Source organism: Talpa occidentalis, unplaced genomic scaffold (genome assembly GCF_014898055.3).
Source record: "Talpa occidentalis isolate TD23 unplaced genomic scaffold, MPIMG_talOcc4v2.1 talOcc4.12, whole genome shotgun sequence".
NCBI lineage: Eukaryota > Metazoa > Chordata > Mammalia > Eulipotyphla > Talpidae > Talpa > Talpa occidentalis.
This window is the reverse complement of record NW_023601212.1, coordinates 38,803,530-38,825,169: the sequence shown is the minus strand read 5'-3', so window position 1 is coordinate 38,825,169 and position 21,640 is coordinate 38,803,530. Positions and strand designations below refer to the sequence as shown.

Below are 21,640 nucleotides of genomic sequence, written 5' to 3'. Positions count from 1 at the left end.
TCTCGCGCCGGCGGGGGAACCGCGTCTCCCGCGTCTCCGCCCGGCTCCCAGCAGCCAATCGCTGCTCCTGGGGCGCATCCGGGAGCCGACTCAGCCAACCGCGGCTGCGCAGCGAGCGCCACCCGGGACCAACAGGGGAGGCACCTTGCTGAGAAAGGACCAATGGCCACGTTCGACCCGCGGGGAGGCGACCACGGGCCGCGTTTCAGGCGGCCTCCTGGGCAGAGCCGTGTCCCCGCGCGACTGCTCGGCCGCTGCTCCGCGGGCCGGGACTTGGGTCCGAACTTGGGGTGGTAGTCCCGCAGAAAGCGTGAGTCCGGAGCGGAAGGGGCACGGCCGGGAGGTCCCCCGGAAAGGTGGGGCCGGCTGGAGGCGCCCAGAGTAGCAGCGCTTCGCAGAAGGTGGATGGAATCACCCGCTGCCTCGGGACGGGTCTGTACCCCGTAGGTGCACACCGCGGCTCCTGCAGCTGCCCGGCGGCTTTGGCATGTTGGGTGGGTGCGGGGGTTTGTGTGTGGTGTGGTGTGGGTGATGTGTGTGTGTGTTTCCTTGTGTGCAGACTTACCCAGACCCCATTTTCAGAGCTGGGTCTGGCCCCAGTGGGGACGAGGAAGGAAGAGATGGGCACCCAAAGACGCACTGCGATACTGTTATCTCAAACATTAATAGATAATAATAGCGAATACTTTCCAAACGCTTGTGTGCCAGGCCTTGCCCGGGTCCTTTTCCTCTCTCATATCATTGAATCCTCCCAATGTACGTTTTAAGGGAGAGATTGTTAAATCCCCATTTTCCAGATGAGGAGCAGACTTAGAGGAACTGATTCCTGAGGAATCTCCAGTGTGCGATTACAACACTCCCCTTTTCTTCTCTCTGTTTTAAATTAGTAACCTCTCGGAGTCTCTGGCAGCCCTCCCGGGAGACATTGGAGACCTCTGAAGGTCTGAGCTGGGGACTTGGCTTTTGAAAAGTCCTGGAGCTAGACTGGGGAGAAAGAGCTGAACACAATCCTTCCTAGACTGGGGGTTCAGCAGAGTTAGGGATGTGGGAGGTGGGTATTTTAGTCTAAAGGAGAAAGATGATCAGGATTATGAAACCAATTATAATGATTTTATTCTTGTTCTTATAATTTTTTTTTCATGCCTGTATCAAGATCTGTGCCTAAACTGCGACATGCAGAGCTTTCTTGAAACATTCCGACCATCTTTCAACAGCAATACCCTCAGCATCCCCTTTTTCCAAGTGGGGAAACAGGCTCAGCATGGCTAAGTGACTTGCCTGGGTTGACACCGGTGACAGGATCTGTCCCCAGGTACCTTTCTGCCTGATTATTTTGGGAAGGTGCATTCAGAGCAGACTTATTTTGGTGCCAATTTGTCCAATAAAGGGGTTCAGTGTTGTAAATATAACAGATCTAATAATGAAGATACATACCCTAACTCCATCAAACAGATGTGGAAATTGAGGCTCAGCAAGGGGTATTGGATGTCTAACATTGCAAATCGAGAGGCATCCAGAATCTTCTCAGGCCTCTGGACAGGTGGAGGGTTACGGTGCTGAATGGGGCCTCCAGGTGGCAACCTGGGGACTCATGCATGGGCTGTCCCTTCCCAGCCAAGCCAGCTGACAAGAGCATGCCTCTGTGCCAGTGGGGTGCCATCAGCAAGGCCAGCAAACTGGACAGGGATGGAGCTCAGCCCCTGGCCACCACCAGAGGAGGCCTGAAAGTGCTTCTGCACTGGGCCGGCCCTGGAGGTGGTGACCCCTGGGTCATCTTCACCGAGGACACCCTGACAGCAGAGGAGATTTGCATCCACATCGCACACAAAGTTGGTGAGTCCATTGGTGGGGTTGGAGGTGCTGTCAGCCACTGAGCCCCATCCATCCATTCATCCACCCTCTGCCATTCACTTAGCAAACACTGACTGAACACCTACTGTGTGCTGTCCTCAAATTGCTCCCTTTGTTGAGCTAATTTTCTCATTGGGAAATCAGCCAGAAACATAATAAATAAGAAAACTCTGTAGGAGGATGGAGATAAATGATGGAGAAAAATGAAAAACTTGAGAGAAGGGGGAGCCATAGGGATATATGGGGGAAGATGGTACCAGTAAGAGGGAACGGCAAGTGCAAAGGCCCTAAGCTGGGAATTATCCAGTAATATTGAGGAGGCCAGTGACTGGAGCAGAAGGAATGAAGGGGAGAGGAGACACAGGGCAGAGATGGAGCAGGAGGTAACGGTATGAGTCATGCAGGACCTGTGCACCTCAGGGAGGTCTTTGGATTTTACTCCAAGTGGGTGGGAGCCACAGAAGACTGTGAGCAGAGGAAGGACATGACTAGACTCAGGTATCTCTGGCTGCTGTGGGACAACAGACTGTGGTGAATAAGGTGCGAACAGGGTAGAGGTACCCTTCAGTTGGGGCACAGTGGGGAAGAGATCACTGAGGGCCAGATCTTAGAATACCTTAAATGCCAGAAGGAAGAGTTCAGAATTTAGACTTCTCCTGAGCAAAGTAGAGAACTGTGGAATGGCTGCGAGAGCCCAAAGTTAATGTGCTGTGAAGTAAATTTCTTCTGCCGGAGGAGGAGGGCTCCTCAAGGCGACTTCACTTACGTGCCCCTTCTTCCAGAAGTCCTCTCCAGTCTCCTTCCTCACAATTGCATGGGGGCCTTTGGGTGCATTCTACAACCTCTTCTGTAAAATCAGTGATGGATTCTTAAAAAAAACTCATATGGGTATGCTGGGTGATGTGACACATGTCCCGCAGAGGGAACAAAGAACTGGATCTATTTGAGGAAGCAAAAGTTCTTAATAGTGACTACAAGAGTATGGAAGAAGAAATAGAAATGAAAAAAAAAACAAACCCAAAAAATCAGCATAACTGGCTGTGTTGAGGGTGTTGGACTTTCTCAGGGGGTCAATGGGAAGCCATGGAAGGTTTAAGCCAGAGATGGAAACAGTCAGATTGGTTGTTTAGGAAGTTGTCTTACAGGGAGGCTTTCTCCTTCTGTGGGAGACAGTGTTGAGTTTGGAGAAAAATTTGTCATCATCTAACACAGCTGAAACTTACATTCCTGGAAGCCCTACAATTCCACCCCTAGATATCCATCCTACAGATAGAGATTTTCCTCAATTTATGGTTGAGGAATAAATCCATTGTAAATTGAAAATATTTTAAGTAAAAAATGCGAGTAACTAACTGAACACTATGGCTTAGTTAACCTAGTCTACCTTAAATCTGCTCAGAATACTTATTTTAGCCTGCAGTTGAGTAGAACCATCTTACCAGAAAGCCTGTTATACAATAAAGTGTTGAATATCTCAGATACAGGCAGGCATTTGTAAAACACAAAATAAAATACCCCCTATAGGTACTATATAGGTACTATATAGGTGCACTATATAGGTATCTCCCCTCATGACCATATGACTGATTAGGAGCTGTGACTCTCAGTCACTGCCCAGCATCACACGAAAAGATTATAAAGTGGAAAACTTATACGTGGAACCATTTTAAGTTGGAGACCATCTGTATATAGCTCAGGTGTTCCAGAAGATGTATGTATGAAAATATTCAAAGCAGCCTCACTTTTCTTAAAGAGAAGTAGGAGACTATCTCAAAGTCCCTCTACAAAACAGTGTGCAAATAAGTTGCAGTGTGGTTTAGCATTGGAATACTATATAGCTGAAAAAAAGAAATTGAAATTACACATCATCAGAGCAAGAAGCTTTAAAACCTATTGTAGTCTGAAAAAAGCAAGTTGCGGAAGGACACCTATAATATAACACTGCATTTAGAGTTAAAATATTCAAGATTAGATCATAGAGGATATGAAAATGATAAACACCAGTTCAGGAGTGTGCTGTTACTTTTTTGTGGGAGGTGAAAGTAGGCCATTGTAGGCAGTGGATTCAATTGTACATACCCAGTTTCATTTCTTTATTTGGTGGCTGATATTTTGATGATTATAAATTATTCTGAATTGACTATTTTAGATAACATTTTAAAATGATGTATATAAAAAGAATTCCTTTGGTGGCCATTATGGGGAATGGCAATCAATCTTGAGGCTGGACTAGGGCTGGGTTTTAGGTTTGAAAAAAGTGGATAGATCCCAGAGATGCAGAAGATGCAGAAAAACATGCTGACCAATCTGATGTGGAGGGGGTGGGAGGAGTTAATGACAAAGGCCAAGTTTCTGGCCTAAAGAATAGAGTAGAAGAGAGACAGGTCCAGGGATCTGCTTGGAATGAGGCATATGAAGGGGCCTGTTGAATATTTCTTTAGATCTGGAACTCAGGGAGAAATTAGACAAAAGGCCAGCACTTTGTAGAATTGTGTTAGTCTAGAGTAGGTTTTGCTGTTGTAACAAGCACCTCCTAAAATTTTCTTACGTTAACAATCAAGGTTTACCTGAACTTTAATGCAGGTCTAGTGGTTCACTACTATCTTGTAGCTTTGCTACTGCCACAAGGGGCCTCCAATAATTCTCAGACAAGAAAGATGGTAAGAGGATTTATTTCTAGGCCAGGAAAAATGCACATCCATTTTGCCAATATTCTGTTGGCCAGAAACCAGTCCAGTGGCCCCAGGCTGGGAAATGTAGTCTTCCTATAAAGACTACATATATTGTATTGTCTTCTGTTAGCAAGGAAGGAGCACCAGAGGGCTTTGGGGGTCCACAGGGTGAATGGCAGCAGATACAAACTACTGACTCAGTTTCTCCTCTGTCCAGGCATCACTCCACCCTGCTTTAATCTCTTCGCCCTCTTTGATGCCCAGGCCCAAGTCTGGTTACCCCCAAACCACATACTGCAGGCCTGTAGAGACAGGAGCCTAATGTTGTACTTCCGTATGAGGTAGGTGAAGGACCCTTGGAAGGTTTGTCCCCTTTAGTGCTGGTCCCCTCTCTGCCACCTTTCCTTCCCTGTTGTTCTGGAGTTGGTCTGAGTCCATGCCAAGCCCCAGCTGTGCCTGGTCCCCTTCCTGCAGGTTTTATTTCCGGAACTGGCATGGCATGAATCCTCAGGAGCCGACTGTATACCGTTGTGGGCCCCCAGGGACTGAGGTTTCCTCAGGACGGGCAGAGCAGGGGGTGCAGCTCCTGGACCCAGCCTCCTTTGAGTATCTCTTTGAGCAGGTATAAACAGGGCTGAGAAGGAAGGATTATTTTTAGAGGGCTTAGTGGCATTTCAGGAGCCCCAACTTCTCTCCTCAATTCAGTATAGCCAATAGGTTTCAACTTGTGTCATGTGGTCTCCTTTGGGTACCTGAACCAAAAGTTCTAATATTCTTAGGGTTACATGGGAAAGAGTGCCATGATTGATTAATCATGTCTGCCATAGTCATAGGTTTGGCAGAGGAGGCATGCATGCTGTCTACTTGGCCTTTCCAGAATGTAGGGATCCTCACCTGCCCAATGTGGCCAGAATCTGGGAAGTGAGCAGATTCTTGTACCTCTCTTTTTATCCAATTCCTCCTTCCCAGGGCAAGTATGAGTTTGTGAATGACGTGGCATCGTTGGAGGAGCTGTGGAATGAGGAGGAGATCCACCACTTTAAGAATGAGAGTTTGGGCATGGCTTTTCTGCATCTCTGCCACCTTGCTCTCTGCCGCGGTGTCCCCCTGGAGGAAGTGGCGAAGAAGATCAGGTGTCTGGGAATGAAGCAGGGCTACTCCATAGATAAGTAGAAATCCCCTGGGGACCAAGGTAGACCTTGCATGCTCCTTTGCCTTCACCAAACATTTTTTGAGCACTTACTGTATCCTGGCATTAGTTCTGGATGTTGAAGACCCAACAGTGAACAAGTCACACGAAAACGCCCACCCTCTTGAAGCTCATGTCTAGTGGAGACAGGCAATAAACAAAATACAAAAGGAAAATTTAAATGATGACGAGTGGGGGTAAGTTAAGCAGCAAAAAAGGAAGCATCAGGGATTGAGGGCTGTACAATTTAAAACTGGGTAGTTGAGGAGTTAGCTGCTGATTGAGAAGGTGACATTCAAATTCAAAGATGTGAAGGAGGGAGCCATGTGGATATCTGGGAGAAGAGCATTTTATAAAGAGGAAACAGTTGGTGCAAAAGATCTGAGGCTGGACTATTCCTGAATTCTGGGAAAGTATGGCTGGAGCAGAGTGAGCCAGAGGTGATAGGGGAAAAGGTTAAAACAGAGTGGTGGAGACTAAGCAGCTCCTCAAAGCCCATTGGCTTGGAGAACTCCTTCAAATTCAAAAGAAGGAAGAATTCAGGAGTCAGGTTGTTGGCAGCCAGTTATGCTCACCTCTACTGCAGTGAGGGCTGCTCCTCCAGTCAGTAGTCATGATTCTCTTTTAAGCCCCATGGGTGCCTGCTCCTGCTGGAGTAGCCCTCACTGCCTGGAGGAGGTAGCAAAAGGGCTGTATTTTTCAGGATAGAGTTTGTTCTTAAAGCACATTTTTCTTTTTTCTTTTTTTTTAATTAAAGATTTATTTATTTATGCATACAAGAACTGGGGCACAGGCCAGAGGTGTCAGGGGTGGTGGGTTGTGAGAGGATTCACTAGAGATAGAGTAGGGAACAGAACAGGCAGACTGATCTAAATACACTTCTGAGGGGAGCAGCTGGCTAGTCAGGAGAGGCCTGCTGTGCCATGTGGGTCACCTCCCTTGCCGGGGAGCGAACTCTTGCTGCAGTGGCTGCGGACAGCCTCATAGTGCTGCGTCTTAACCCTTTACACCACTAGGGAGCCCCCTAAAGCCCATATTTCTTTTTTTTTTTAAAGATTTATTTATTCATGCATACAAGAACTGGGGTACAGGCCAGAGTTTTGGGGGGTGAGAGGATTCACCAGAGACAGAGCAGGGAACAGAACAGGCAGACTGACTGAAATACACTGCTGAGGGGAGCAGCAGGCGAGTCAGGAGAGGTCTGCTGCGCCATGTGGGTTGCTCCTTGGCTGGGGATCGAACTTGCACTGTAGTGACTGTGGTGAGCTTCATAGGTTGCATCTTAACCCCTAGCGCCACCAGGGAGGCCCTAAAGTACATATTTCTAACTGTTTTTGTCACTCTAGAGAACTGAGGCTGTGACAATGAAGCCCAGGAAACTGGGAAGCCCAGAGGAGTTATCCTATCTAGCCTAGAAATCAGAGGCATTTCTGCTAAGACTTTAAGGTTGAGTCAACTTTATCTACATACAGATTTTGCAGTGGCAAAACATTCTAGGCCTAGGAAACAGCTTATAAAAAGGTCCAGAGGGAGAAGGTGGCAAAGACTGGTTTCAAGAGGAACTGAACTTGGAATGTAATTGCCCAAGTATAGGAATTGACTGGGCGAGTGGGCACAGGGGGCTGCTAGGACCTCTAGCTTTAGGATCCGTCTGGTCCAGGGTGGGATGCAGAGACCTGGACTTGTAAAATTATAATCTAGGTTGTCACGTGCAAGGCAGGTGATGGAGGGCAATTGGATAGCGGATGGGACTTTGTGATCAACAGAGGGACCTCCCAGATCTGTGCCTTATATTGCTAATAATAATGTTAATGATAAAAGCAAAATGAGTTGGCCTCCCTGGTGGCCTGGAGGTAAAGTCTCAGCGCTATCACCCCTATGGCCTAAGTTCAATCCCCAGCCAGGGAACTAACCCACATATAGTGCAGCAGACCTCTCCTGTCTTGCCCAGTGCTCCCCTCAACAGTGTATTTTGGTAGATCCGTCTATTCTACTCCCCACTCTGTCTCTGGTGAATCCTCTCAAACTTCTCCTCCCACCGCCAGCACCTCTGGCCTACACCCCAGTTCTTCTATGCAAAAAAAGAAAAGCAAAATGACTTCTCCCATAATAATAATGCCTGACACTAGTAGTACTTGTTACATGCCAGTCAGTAGTCATGATTCTCTTCTAAACCCCATGGGTGGCTGCTGTTTGATTTCATTTTACAGAGGATAACTCTTTAGACTATAAAGAAGTTGCCCAAAGCTAGAATTTTAGCCCAGTAGTCTCCAGAGGTCCATGCCTGGGACCCGATACCACCTGGCTTTCCTCTCCTGGCCCTTTACCATCTTCTCTCCACCTTCACAAGAGCCTTTTTTTTAAAGATTTATTTATTTATGTATACAAGAGCTGGGGTATAAGCCAGAGATGTGGGGGTGGTGGTGAGTGGATTCACCAGAGACAGAGTGGGGAGCAGAACAGGCAGACTGACTGAAATACACTGCTGAGGGGAGCAGCAGGTGAGGCAGGAGATGTCTGCTGCGCCATGTGCGTAGCTCCCTGCCTGCAGATTGCTTCACAGTGCTGTGCTTAACCCCTTGTACCACCAGGGAGGCCCCACAAGAGCCTGTTTTTTAGATAAGGAAGCAGAGGTTCAGAGAGGTCAAGCCACTGCCACTGAGCCAGACCTACCAGTCCCCTGACAATCCCTCCTGGTCCCCACAGTTTCAAGGATTGCATCCCACGTTCCTTCCGTCGGCAGATCCGGCAGCACGATGTGTTGACAAGGCTGCGCCTGCGGACCATCTTCCACCGGTTCCTGCGGGACTTCCAGCCAGGCCGCCTCTCCCAGCAGGTCGTCATGGTCAAGTACCTGGCCACTCTCGAGTGCTTGGCACCCCGCTTCGGCACAGAGCGCATGCCAGTGTACCAGTTGGAGCTGCTGACCCAGACTGCAGGAGCACCCTGCTACATTCGGGACAGTGGGCAGGCCCTTCTAGAGCCCACACCAGCATCCGCTGCCAGACCCCCCACCCATGAGGTGCTAGTGACCGGCACTGGCGGCATCCAGTGGCGGCCATTACTAGCAGTGGTGAGCTTCCATCTAAGGGTCCAGGTAGGGTGAGGATAGAGGGCTCCTGCTCAATGTTGGCCTTGGCCTCTGAGGGTGGCCATGGTAAGCCCTTTATCTACATGGCTCTGGGATGTGTCCGTCCATCCTCTGGCATCTGTTTGTTGGGGTCTTCCACCTGGGAATCTGATTTCTGGGATCTGCACCTCTGAGAACCCATTTTCTAGCATCTGGGCATGAGAGAGTTAGGATTCTCTTCTCTGTCCTCACCTAGGTTCTGACTTGTGTATCCCTTGGGGGTGGGTCCCCTGTTCTGTCTGTAATACCAGCACTTAGGGGGATGCACAAGGGAGCTATCTGGCCCCCTCCAGTTGCTGCCTGTCCCTAGGGGAATATGGAGCAGGTATAGCCCTGCTCCAGCTACCTGCTCCATGTGCTGGGTTTCCAGGGTCCCAGCAGCAGTGTCAGGAATCGCCCTGCTGGCCCAGCTGGAAAGAAAGCTAAGGCGCATGAGGGGAGCAACCAGCCAGCAGACAAGCCACGGGAGGCACAGTGGACCTACTTCTGTGACTTCCGAGACATCACCCACATGGTGCTGAAAGAGTGCCACGTCAGCATCCGCTGCCAGGACAAGTTCTTGGTGGGACCCCAGGGCTCGGGACCTGACTGAGGGGTGCCTTTGCCAGTGATGCCTGCCTGACATCCCTCTGACCCTCAGGAGTTGGCCCTGCCTTCCCGGGCTGCTGCCCTGTCCTTAGTGTCGCTGCTAGATGGCTATTTCCGCCTGACATCTGACTCAAGCCATTATCTGTGCCATGAAGTGGCTCCCCCGCGGCTTGTGATGAGCATCCAGGAGGGTATCCACGGACCCCTGCTGTGAGTGCCTGGGGGGCAGGCAGGTGGTTAGGGTGGTGGGGGCAGCAGCTGCCAACTAGACTTTGAATTCTTGAGGGATAGTGGGGCTTGAGCAAGGTGTATGCATTCTGTCTTAGTACACGTGAAATATATGTGTGTGCATGCATGTTCACCCGTGTGTACATATTATGTCTTGGTGTTCACCTCTGTGTGTGAATACACAGGTGTGTGCAGGCACCCAAGTCGTAATGTGCCTGTGTAAAGCATGGGCAGGTGTGTGTGTGCATGTGTGAGCTCATGTATGTACACAGTGTGGTGTGAATGCGTGAGTGTGAGCCTCTTTGCTTATGTGTATGTGCATGTGTTTGGGGGGTGTTCACTCATACCACATTTTGCAGGCATCTGTCGTGTGTGTGTGTGTGTGTGTGTGTGTGAATTCATGTGTGTTTATGTGTGTGCATGTGTTGAAGCTCCACTGCCTGTATATGTTCATGTGAGCAAGTGTGCTTACCACAGACTAAGGAGAGGGGAGGGACCTGCGGTGGGATGGATGGTGAGTCATGGTGAGCCTGCGTGGGCTTGGGATCATCACTGCGCATGCCTGGATGTTTAGCAGTCTGTGTGACGTGTAGCTGTGTCTGTGCTCTGGTGACCATTCTAGATTGTCATGACATGTTTTCCTATGTGACCCTCAGGTGTTTTTTTGTGGGGCTATGTGTTACATACACACTGGTGGCCATTCAGTTGTCTTTGTCGGTGCTTACATCCCTGCAGGGGTATGTGTGTCCTGGTAATTTTAGGTCCCTGAGCAATTCTGTTTCCACTTCCGAGGCCGAGAGTGTTAGGCGTCAGCGCTTCTGTGGCTGTCGGATGTGCACGTGGCCATCCTCCAGCCAGCAGGCCAGGGTTTGTGACTGTCAGTTTGTCTGATCATTGGTCCTGTGCCCTGGTGGCCCTTGTCATACCTGTGACATTGGGATGGACCATGGGTATCCCTGAGGTGTCTGAGCTCTGAGCCTAGTCTCTCCCCCAGAGTGGGGCAATGTGGCCATTCCCCTTGCAAGGGCTGTGGCTGTGCTGTGTCACCTGTATGGGGTCACCTGTAATGTGTGCCACCTGTATGGGGTCCCAGCTGCTATCACAGAATACTGTAGACTTGAGGGTTAGGAACAACAGTCGGGCTCACACTTCTGGAGATGGGAAGTCCCAAGTTCAAGATGCTGGCAATAGACCAGCATTTGGTGTCAGTTGAGGGCCTGCTTCCTATTTCACAGATGGCATCTCCCTGTGACCTCACATGGCAAAAGCAGCAAAAGAGCTCTGAGGGGTCTCTTTATAAGGGTGCTAATCCCACTTGTATGGGTTCCACTGTCTTGACCTGATTACTGCTAACCCCCCTCCTGAGACCATCACAAAAGAGTTAGGTATCAGCATGTGACTTTCAGGGCAACAGACATTCAGTCTGTAGCAGCATATGAGCCACCATGTATGTAGCTGTCTGGGCCTGTGACTTTGTCACCTTGCAGCATGTCTGTGCTGATGGTTGTCACCTCCAGTCTGTGATCAGCCCCTGTGCTACCTCATGGCAGTGGGTAAGCGGCTGTGTCCATGGTCACTGCTCGCTGGGTGTGTGGTGGACTGCCCACTGTGCACCGTGCCTGGGAGCAGCCGTGCATGTGACTGGGAGTGCAGCCATCCAGCATCTCATGGCTGGCTCCTGTCCATGTGTCGTCATGCTGGCGGCTGTGTCTAGCAGTTGTCACACATGAGCATGTACCTGTTCTTGTCCCTGCGTCTCTGTGTTTTTTGGGTATGTGACAGTCTTATATTTCTGTGTGTCTCTGTCCAGACTCAGAGTCATTACTGTGTGGACATCTGTCCCAGCTGGGAGTGCGCCCCTTCGGGCAGGTTTATGTGTCCCAATTGCCCAGCATGGGCCCAGCAACGCCCCAGTGCTCTGATGGTGCTGACCTTGTCTCCCTCAGGGAGCCATTTGTGCTAGCCAAGCTGCGCCCGGAGGATGGCCTCTACCTCATCCACTGGAGCACCACCCACTTCAACCGCCTTATCCTCACGGTGGCCCAGCATGACCAGGTGGGCTCGGGGTGGGGGTCCTGGGTTAGGGCTGGCTATACTCCCTGCCTGGACCCCTGCTCACCTCCCCACCTCTGCCACATACCCCAGGCGTCCAGTGCCAAGAGTTGGCGCCTACGCAAGTTCCCCATTGAGCTGCAGGCTGGGGCCTTTACACTGGAGGGCTGGGACCGGTCCTTCCCCAGTGTGCGGGATCTGCGGGCTGCCCTGCAGGGCTGTTCACTGCGGTCTGGCCAAGACTGCTTCTCCCTGCACCGCTGCTGTCTGCCACAGCCAGGAGGTATGATGATGGGGGGGTCACAGGGAGCGTGGGAATAACATCTCCCCACCCCCACCAACCCTCGATGACCTTGTTCCTACCCCCAGAGTTCTCCAATCTTGTTATCCTGCGGGGGTCTTGCGCCAGCACCAGGCCACCCAACCTCAGCCATCTCAGCTTCCACCGAGTCAGCTGGGACAAGATCACCCGGGTGTGTGCAAATGGGGACCTCCAAGGGTCTGGGGACACTGGGAGGGGCAGCCAAGAGCTGTTGTCAATGGAAATGTTCTGTGCCACATTCTACCAGCTATCCCACTTGGGCCAGGGAACCAGGACCAATGTGTATGAGGGCCTCTTACTAGTCACAGACAGAGGCCCCGAGGAGGACAAGGCAGATGATGGGGGCCCTGGGCAGGACCTGCGAGTGGTACTCAAGGTGCTGGACCCCAGCCACCACAACATTGCCCTGGTGAGTGAGCACAGCCAGGAGCAGAGGGTGGGGTGAGGGGGTCAGCGTCTATGCCCTCCTCTGACTTGTCCCATCCCCACAGGCCTTCTATGAGACTGCCAGCCTCATGAGCCAGGTCTCCCATGTACACCTGGCCTTTGTACATGGCGTCTGTGTGCATGGCTCAGAGAGTGAGTAGGCGCTGTCACACCTACCCATGAACCACTTATATATCTACTCTTTGGCCCCTACCCTGACCCTCAACCTAAGTCCTGACCTCACGGTGGCCCAGCGTGACCAGGTGGGCTCGGGCATGGGTCCTGGGTTGGGGCTGGCTATACTCCCTGCCTGGACCCCTGCTCACCTCCCCACCTCTGCCACATATCCCAGGTGTCCAGTGCCAAGAGTTGGCATTTACTTCCCCAGAACCACTCCAAGCTCCCCCTCTACACCCTCAACCTAAGTCCTGCATACTGACCTTGATCCCTGACTATATTCCTATCTGTGAGTACTCAACTCTCACCTATATCCCAACCCCTGGCTGTACCTTGACCTTCAACGCATACCCTGACCCCTAACTATATGCCAACCCTCACTTTGCATTCTCACCCTGCCTTTGACTCTTACCTGTACCCCAATATCCCTTGTTACAACCTAAACCTCAACCTACACTCTGACTCCCAACTGCATCCTAAGGTCTACCTACTACTCAAACACCTCTACAGCACAGCCCCTATGTACCCTCTGACCTCATCAGTACTAGGACCCCTGTGCCCTGCTGGGTACCCTAACCGTCCCAGACCTCAACGCCTACTCCATATGTACCTCAAAACTCTGGTATAGGGCAACCCTAGCCAGCCCCCAGACCTGCTGACCTCAGACCCACCTTTCCGTCTCTCCCCCCAAAATGGTCTAAACCCTGAACCCTGCATATCTTCCTCCTACAAGTACCCCAACCCTGTGGGATCCTGATGCCTCAACCTGGAGTTCTTGTGTGCTTCCTCCCCCATTTCCCCAGTTCCATCTGCACCTTTGTCCCTTACATGTCAGTCTCCTCTGTGCCCCAGTCCATCCTCGACCTCTGCCTTACTCTGTACCCACCTCAGCCAGCATTTATTTCCCCAGAACCACTCCAAGCTCCCCCTCTACAAACCTTCCTTCCCACAATCCCAACTTCTCTACCCTTCCCACCCTGGAGGGTAGAGGCAGGTGGGTGACCCCTATAGTGTCTGGCCCTTTACAGACATCATGGTGACTGAGTATGTGGAACACGGGCCCTTGGATGTCTGCCTGCGGCGGGAAAGGGGCCATGTGCCTGTGGCCTGGAAGGTGGTGGTAGCCCAGCAGCTGGCCAGTGCCCTCAGCTACCTGGTGCGTAGCCTGGGGGGAGGGTGCTCACATCCCTCAGGCCCCAGAAGCTCTGTCCATGAACCTGCTCTGCTCACATAACCCTGTGGCTCCCATCTCCCCCCAAGAGAACACCCAACTCGTCTGCCTGGGACATGTGGGGCCTGGCCTCAGCCACCTATGTCATTTGTTGCCTTTCATCGCCAGTCCCATGTGGTCCAATCACCCTACTTTCTAGAACTCCCCCTTCATTCAGGAATTACTGGGCACCCTCTATGTACTAGGCTGTGTCTTAGGCCTGGGGACAGAGAGAACACAAAACAGACAAAAGGCTGTCCTCAAGGTGCTGGCCTTTTAGTTAGGAGGGACAAACAAGAAATTATATTTCTATAATAATATGTTAAAAAATAGTAAGAACTATGGAAAAAAGTGGGGATGGAGATAGGGGTTACTGAATTTTGGGGAAGAGGTGAAGTTGAAATTGGCAGGTTGAGAAGGACTCTTTAAGTTACCTGGAGGTGAAGGAGGGAACCAAAGGGCCTCTGGGGGAAATGCATTCCAGACATGCAACAGCTAGTCCAAGGGCCCTAGGGGAGTAGCTGCCTGGCGAGGGTTTGAGGGTAGCTCTGGGGTCCTCTGGCCTCTGTCCCTAAGCAAGAGCCGTGAACACCAGCCCTGGGAGAGTAGGAAGGACCTAGTTAGCACCTGAGCTGCCCGGTCATGACAGTATATTGGGTGCCCCAAAATGACCACAGTTTTATTTTTCACATGGGCTTTTCCTGTGGGCCTGCATGGACTAGAGTGCAGGCAGGGTCCACCAACCCCCAGTAACCATACCCCATTTCTGCTCCTCTCCCGCCCCCCGACCCCCACAGGAAGACAAGAGCCTAGTTCATGGAAATGTGTGTGGCCGGAACATTCTTCTGGCGCGTTTGGGGCTGGTAGAGGGCACCAGCCCTTTCATCAAGCTGAGCGACCCCGGTGTGGGCCTGGGGGCCCTCTCCAGGGAGGGTGAGGACCCAGGCAGGGTTGGGCACAGGGATGGGCTTTCCCCCTTCCTTTTTCCTCAGTGACCTCTGACCCTCGCCCTCAGAGCGGGTAGAGAGGATCCCCTGGATAGCTCCCGAGTGTTTGTCTGGTGTGGACAGCAGCCTCAGTACTGCAGCTGACAAGTGGGGCTTTGGTGCCACCCTCCTGGAGATCTGCTTCGATGGGGAGATCCTCCTGCAGGGCCGTGGCCCCTCTGAGGTATGAACAAGGGACCCCTGCGCCCTTCCTACAAAAGGCACACATACAAGCTCCAAAGTTGCTTCCCTTTCCTCTGGCTGTACAGCCTCACATATTATCACTTGTCTTTGAGGTTCTGTCAGGTCATCTATTGGTTGGGGTTAATTATAGTCCTGAACGTAAAAGGTCATTGCAGCAGAATGCAAATAAGTAATATGCTTCAATTTTGGGGAGAGACCAGGGCAGTGATGGGGCAAGCTTCTGACCTAGCTAAGGGGTCAAAAGTTTTCCAGGAGAGGTTTTAATCTAAGTGAAGAAATACTGCAGTAACCTGGGCTAGGACGGGTAGCCTAGGCCGAGAGCATGGCATGTGCAAAGGCCTGGTGGCTTTGGTATATTCAGGCAGCTGCAGTCTGCAAGTGCTTCCTATAGGTGATGTAAGAAAGGATGGAGAGCAGAGGCTGGTGGAAGTCAGGGCAGAAGGGCCGAGTGTGGGATGCTCCAGTACAGCAGAATCATGGGCAAGGCCTCTTCCTTTGCCAAGCCTCACTTGCCTTATGTGTAAAATAGGAACAGTAAGACCAAGGACCTTGCTGGTGCAGCCCTGCTGCTTGGGAGCTTGACTCTGCCTCTTGTAAAAGGGCCAGGGACTCGGGACACTTGACTTCGGTGGGCTTCCTTCCTCACAGAAAGAGCACTTCTACCAGAAGCAGCACCAGCTGCCCCAGCCTTCCTCCCCAGAACTGGCGGTGCTTACCAGCCAATGCCTGAACTATGAGCCAGGCCAGCGGCCATCCTTCCGCACCATCCTGCGGGACCTCACTCGACTGCAGCCCCAAAGTGAGTCCCACCCCAATGCTGGGACCCTGGGAGAAGGGAGCAGGGCTGGGATTCCTGCGCAGTGCACACAAGGTCTCTACATAGTGGCTCAGGGCATGTGCCAGTTTATAACTCACTTAAGGGTATGGGGATGCCATACCCTTTTTGTTTGGGAGAACCACAACTTCTTTGAATAAATTTTTTTGTTTGTGTTCCTATGGAAGAAAAGTTTGCATCCAGGTATCAATTTTGAAATGGCCAACTGTGCATTTTGAACAAGAAGTGGAATTTTCTAGCTGTTGCAAAAATAATTTTTTTTCCTTATCTATGAATCGGTTCTGGGAGAAGCAATGGCCACTTTTTCTGTGCTCACAAGTATAGGCCTGTTGGGAGAGGAAGGGGCTGCACAGCCTAACCCACTGTGGCTCTTTTAGATCTCGATGTTTCTGCGGTGAATCCGGACTCACCAACTTCAGATTCCACCGTTTTCCACAAGCGCTATTTGAAAAAAATCAGGGACCTGGGCGAGGTGAGAACTGCGGGGCGGGCCCGGGTTGTTAGACGCACTTCCTAGTGGGAGAGAGTGGGACTTACAGGAAGTACTACCTGCCAGCTGTTCTCCTGATATGTGGGTGGGGCCTGGCCTAAAATCCCTCCCTCTCAAGGGAGAAGTGGGGGCTAGGCCCCCTAAGAGATCCTCTAATACCGATTAGGTATGGCCAAGGGCTTTCCTAACAGGTGCCCCTGGAGGCGGCACCAAGGGAACCCGGGATGAGGCTCACCCTTGTGCACTCTGGCCAGGGTCACTTTGGCAAGGTCAGCCTGTATTGCTACGACCCGAACAACGATGGGACTGGCGAGATGGTGGCCGTGAAGGCCCTCAAAGCAGGTTGCAGCCCCCAGCTCCTCCCCGGCTGGACACGAGAGATTGACATATTGCGCACGTTGTACCACAAGCACATCGTCAAGTACAAGGGCTGCTGCGGGGATCAAGGTGGGTGGGGTAGGATTGGAACTTGGGTGTGGCTTTGTGGGCGGGACCAGCAGGGCCTGGCCAATTAGAATCTCTGAATCCAGACTGGACGGCGCAGTCTATAGGCACCATAGTGGTATATCGACTAGCTGCCTCCTCTTCTGGGCCAGAGTGGGCGCAACTCAGAGTCTGCTCTCCTACCTGACTAAGGGATTCTGAATGGGCCCATCTCACCTGATGCCTAGTGTAGGCGGGCTTTTGTCTTCCCTCTCCCACGTTGGGGCAGGACTGGCAAGGAGGTACAGAGTACTGGGCGGGCTGTCCCTGCCTCTGTGGCCAGCATGTGGCCCTCCTTCTCCTTCATCAGGGGAGAAGTCAGTGCAGCTTGTCATGGAGTATGTGCCTCTGGGCAGCCTCCGAGACTACCTACCCCGGCACAGTGTTGGGCTGGCCCAGCTGTTGCTCTTCGCTCTGCAGATCTGTGAGGTAGGCCATTCCCATCCCTATTCCTGGAATCTGCCCCCTCCTCTTTGACCTGTTTTTAGGGTCCCATCCCAGCTGCTCACCTGACCCTAACCCTGGGCTGGTCACCTGGCCTCAACCTTATCAGTCTGGCCCCCAACCCACCCTGACACTCTCTACTTACTTGTCACCCCTCCCCCTATGGGGTCACCTTGTAGTCCCACCCTTGATTTCCAGGCTCTGCTCCCTTTGGCCTGGCTCCACTTGTCATCCTGCCAGTTCTATCCCAGTATGATCCTCCAAAGCCTGACCTAACTCCCCCAGACATCCTAGTCACTCCTCAGGCTCTGTCCTGCCCCACTGACTTAGCCTTCCTGGACTCCAGGGCATGGCCTACCTGCACTCGCAGCACTACATCCACCGAGACCTGGCTGCCCGCAATGTGCTGTTGGACAATGACAAGCTGGTCAAGATTGGGGACTTTGGCCTAGCCAAGGCCGTGCCTGAAGGCCACGAATACTACCGCGTCCACGAGGATGGGGATAGCCCCGTGTTCTGGTGACCAGGCGGGATTCAGTGGGGGCGGGGGGGGATGCCTTGGTCACCTGGAACAGATAGGGTGGAGGAGATAATGCTGGGGTCCCAGATGACAAGACCTAGTCTCGGTGTAACTGCCCTCCCCCTTAAGGGTGGGACCCTAACTGGGGCCAGAGGAGTCCTTACATTCCAGGTAAGAACTTCAGCCTGGTGTGGCCCCAAGACCTGAGTGCCCCCTCTTACAGGTATGCCCCAGAGTGTCTGAAGGAATGTAAATTCTACTATGCATCTGATGTCTGGTCCTTTGGGGTCACCATGTATGAGCTGCTGACCCACTGTGACTCCAGCCAGAGCCCTCCATCGGTGAGAATCCATCTACCACTCCACCCCATGCTATAGGAGTTCAAAAGTCATGCATTCAATTCTCAGCTCCCTACCTAAGCAAGCACTTAATCCAACTGAGCCTTACAGTCCCAATCTATAAAATGGACAACTTATAGCATGAGGGGCTTTGATTAAACAGAAGCCCCACTCAATTGGACTTAAACAAGACAGTAACAGATCATTCTGCCGTTTGCAAACTCCAGAGGCGCCTGGGGACATGGCTTGCTCTATACCCTCAGATATCAGGAAACCCTTCTTCATCTCTTGTTTTCTGTTCTTTGTGGTAGTATCTCTCAGGGAAGGGCTCCCTCTGTTGTGGCAACTGTGTCCCTCACTCCCCTCCACAGAGGACCAGGGATCCTCTTTCCAACGTAATTCTCAGGACTCTGATTGGCCCAACTTGTGTCACATGTGGCTGTAATCAACTCTGTAGCCACAGGCCACAGTGCTTGGCCAGGCCTGGGCTGGTGGAAGGGGATATTCCCAAAGGGAGGGAGGGAATGATTCTACAGAGGCAAAAACAACCTGCTGGGAGGTTGTTTTATAATATAATAATAGCTGCAACCCCCTGATACAGACTTTCTCCATGTTAGTTTATGTAACTAATAACCCCACAATAACCCCAAGTGGTGGCATTTGATAGATGAGAAAACTGAGGCCCATAGAGGTGAAGTCATAATTCTAAAGCCATACAACCAAGAGTGGTAGAAATGAGTCTTGCACCCTTAGTCCTGCTTCAAGTCTCTGACCTCTACTAGACCTCCCTCCCTCTTGAAAAGGATTTGTTTTGTTTCTTTTATAGAAATTCATTGAACTCATAGGCCTCAACCAGGGCCAGAGGACAGTGCTGAGGCTTACTGAACTGTTGGAACAAGGGGAACGGCTGCCTCAGCCAGACAAATGTCCCTGTGAGGTGAGAACCACCCCCAGACCTCTTGCCCCCACCTGGGGAGTAGGGAGAACATCAACCACAGATCCAAGTTTTCCTTCCCTAGATCTATCTCCTCATGAAGAACTGCTGGGAGGCAGAGGCCTCATTTCGCCCGACCTTCCAAAATCTCATCCCCATCCTCAAGACAGTCCACGAGAAATACCAAGGTCAGGCCCCTTCGGTGTTCAGTGTATGCTGAAGCCCACTGGCAGCTCTGCTTGGAGAGATTGGAACAGATGGTGCCCACAGAGAGACTCCCACTGCCCCATCCAGGAGAAATGCAACATGGGAACATGGCCTCATCCACCTGCTGTGTGTGGCTCCTGTTGGAGACCTCACTTCTGTGAGATGACTTTACTTCTGTCTTAATCCCTCTGGGTGCCATGAGACCATGGACAGGATGGCTTACAAACAACAGACATTCATTTCTGCCAGTTCTGAAGTCTGGGGATCCAAAATCAGTGCCAACATAGTCACATTCTAGCGAAGGTGCTCTTCCTGGTTCCTGCTGGTTCATAGCTATTCATGCCTGCCTGTGCTCTCAGCGGATAGAAGAGGATAGGATTCTTTCTGAAGTCACTTTTGTATAAGACATTAACCCTGTTTGTGTGGATTCCTCCCTCATAACCTAAGCACCTCTCAAAGGCCCCACCTTCTAATGTAACATTGAGGAATTTCAACATGAATTGCAAGGGGCATAAACATTCAGACTGTAACGCCGTCCATGGGTGAGCTTGACCCAGACCTTTGAGGGACTCAGGACAAGCAAGAAGCCAACCAGGCTCTTGAATCTGATCTTTTACCTTCTTCCAGCTCTCACTTTCTCCACTAGCCAGTAATAAACTCATTATTCCCGCAGTTGGAGAATGTTACTTTGACTGATCCACAGCTAGGGTTTGCTGTCCTGGAGGACTGCACTTAGAGCCAGAATAAACTGTTAAACCTTTGCTCACCTCTGAACAACCAACTAGCAGAATGGTTTCAGGGATTACAGAAAGCACTCAAAGCACTGCACAGATAATACTGCCAATTTCACCCTCTCTTCCCTGTGTGACCATAGGCAAGTGGTTTCCTGGGCCTCCCTTCTCAGCAATGAACTGGGAATGTTCATACTTGCCACCTCATAGGAATAATGCAAAGACCTAACGAGATCATGTATGTCAGATTCTCAGCAGAGACATGTAAACAAAGGCTTAATAAACATTCAGTGATGGTGGTGGTAGATGCCAAAGTGTTTCTACCTATTGTACTTACCAGCCATACTAGAGATACTAGTCACACATTTTGTGAAAGGCAGTTAAATATTTTCCTTCCCATAGGATTTCTTAAGACTTTGTGCATTGGGCCTAGCACAGTGCAGTGAAGCTGTCTGCAGCCTCTGCAGTGCTGGTTCAGTCCCTGCTGGCCGCGGAGCAACCCACATGGCGAGCAGACCTCTCCTGTCTCACCTGCTGCTCCCCTCAGCAGTGTATTTCGGTCATTCTGCCTCTTCTGTTCCCCACTCTGTCTCTGGTGAATCCTCTCACCCTCCTGCACATCTGGCCTGTACCCCGGTTCTTGTATAAATTAAAAAATAAATCTTTTAAAAAAAAAGATTTTGTGCATTACAACTCTCCCAACCAAATAATCCCACACTCTCCTAATGATATTTGCTGGTTATAAGTTTTCAAAGTAAAATATTCATTATAATTCCTTTTTTCAGATAGGTAATACTGACATAGGCAGTGAAATATTTTCTGTCCATCAGCACCAGTATCACCTTGCTGGAGGCAGCTAATGTCATCTGGTTTCCTGTTGTTGCTTCCAAAAACATTTTATTCCGATACAAGGAAATCTGTGCACATATTATGTTCCCATCTTCCACAAAAATAGTAGCATCTGGTACTCTATAGAGCTGTAGCCTGTGTCCTTGCTGTTCCCTCCGACATGATAGGTCTTGGAGATGGTTCCCCATAGCAGCATACACTGTCTCTGTTCCAATATTGTGGTTTTGTTGAAACCCATCATTTAAAAGTTAGCAGCATTTGTTCTCTGTTGGAGTTCATGTTGTCCTCTCTAACCCCCTGCCATCCCTGTGTTGCTACTGCAGTGAGTAACCATGTGTGCACATGGTGCCAACCATGTTCAAGGGTATGTGTAGGACAAACACCCAAAGGGAACAGAGCCTGGCAATTGGGAAAGACCTTGCCACTAGAGTATTGACAGGCTAGCCTTATTTTTTTTACAAATTATCAAGACTTACTCTTGTTTTTTTTTTTAAAAGATTTATTTTATTTATACCAGAGCTAGGGTACAGGCCAGATGCGCCAGAGGGTGAGAGGGTTCACCAGAGACAGAGCAGGAAACAGAACAGGCAGACTGACTGAAATACACTGCTGAGGGGAACAGTGGGAGAGACAGGAGAGGTCTGCCGCACAATGTGGGATTCTCACCTGCCAGCTGGGATTGAACCCGTGCTGCAGAGGCTGTGGACATCTTCACAGTGCAGCACTCAACCACCTGTGCCACCAGGAGGCCCAAGACTTACTGTTGTTTAAACT

The 21,640-nt window shown here is 51.0% G+C and overlaps 1 protein-coding gene across 6 annotated transcripts; it reads left to right on the top strand.

The window, feature by feature from the left end:
• Positions 1 to 206: 206 nt before the first annotated feature.
• On the top strand, positions 207 to 20,678 carry TYK2 (tyrosine kinase 2). 6 transcript variants are annotated; one of them, XM_054693269.1, is made up of 26 exons: positions 207 to 432; positions 888 to 941; positions 1,154 to 1,312; positions 1,615 to 1,833; positions 4,741 to 4,864; positions 4,998 to 5,145; positions 5,493 to 5,656; positions 8,419 to 8,785; positions 9,213 to 9,404; positions 9,483 to 9,640; positions 11,605 to 11,713; positions 11,804 to 11,993; positions 12,080 to 12,183; positions 12,280 to 12,441; positions 12,524 to 12,611; positions 13,664 to 13,791; positions 14,643 to 14,778; positions 14,861 to 15,015; positions 15,684 to 15,834; positions 16,248 to 16,342; positions 16,615 to 16,807; positions 17,154 to 17,272; positions 17,634 to 17,806; positions 18,031 to 18,148; positions 18,972 to 19,082; positions 19,165 to 20,678. In XM_054693269.1, exons 4-26 carry the CDS (start codon positions 1,635 to 1,637, stop codon positions 19,297 to 19,299), a joined length of 3,519 nt encoding a protein of 1,172 aa, XP_054549244.1. In that variant the 5' UTR covers positions 207 to 432; positions 888 to 941; positions 1,154 to 1,312; positions 1,615 to 1,634; the 3' UTR covers positions 19,300 to 20,678. The 6 variants fall into 6 exon arrangements, with proteins under 6 accessions (XP_054549244.1, XP_037361660.1, XP_037361658.1 ...); XM_037505763.2 differs by lacking the exon at positions 888 to 941 and having other exon boundaries at positions 1,215 to 1,312; XM_037505761.2 differs by lacking the exon at positions 888 to 941.
• The last annotated feature ends 962 nt before the right edge of the window (positions 20,679 to 21,640 follow it).

Excerpts from the sequence above, each read along its gene's own strand:
- TYK2 (XM_037505763.2), top strand. The coding sequence starts at position 1,635 with ATGCCTCTGTGCCAGTGGGGTGCCATCAGCAAGGCCAGCAAACTGGAC. Across the intron at positions 12,442-12,523 it reads GCCACCACAACATTGCCCTG|GCCTTCTATGAGACTGCCAG; the intron begins GTGAGTGAGCAC and ends CCATCCCCACAG. Across the intron at positions 15,016-15,683 it reads AGGGCCGTGGCCCCTCTGAG|AAAGAGCACTTCTACCAGAA; the intron begins GTATGAACAAGG and ends CCTTCCTCACAG.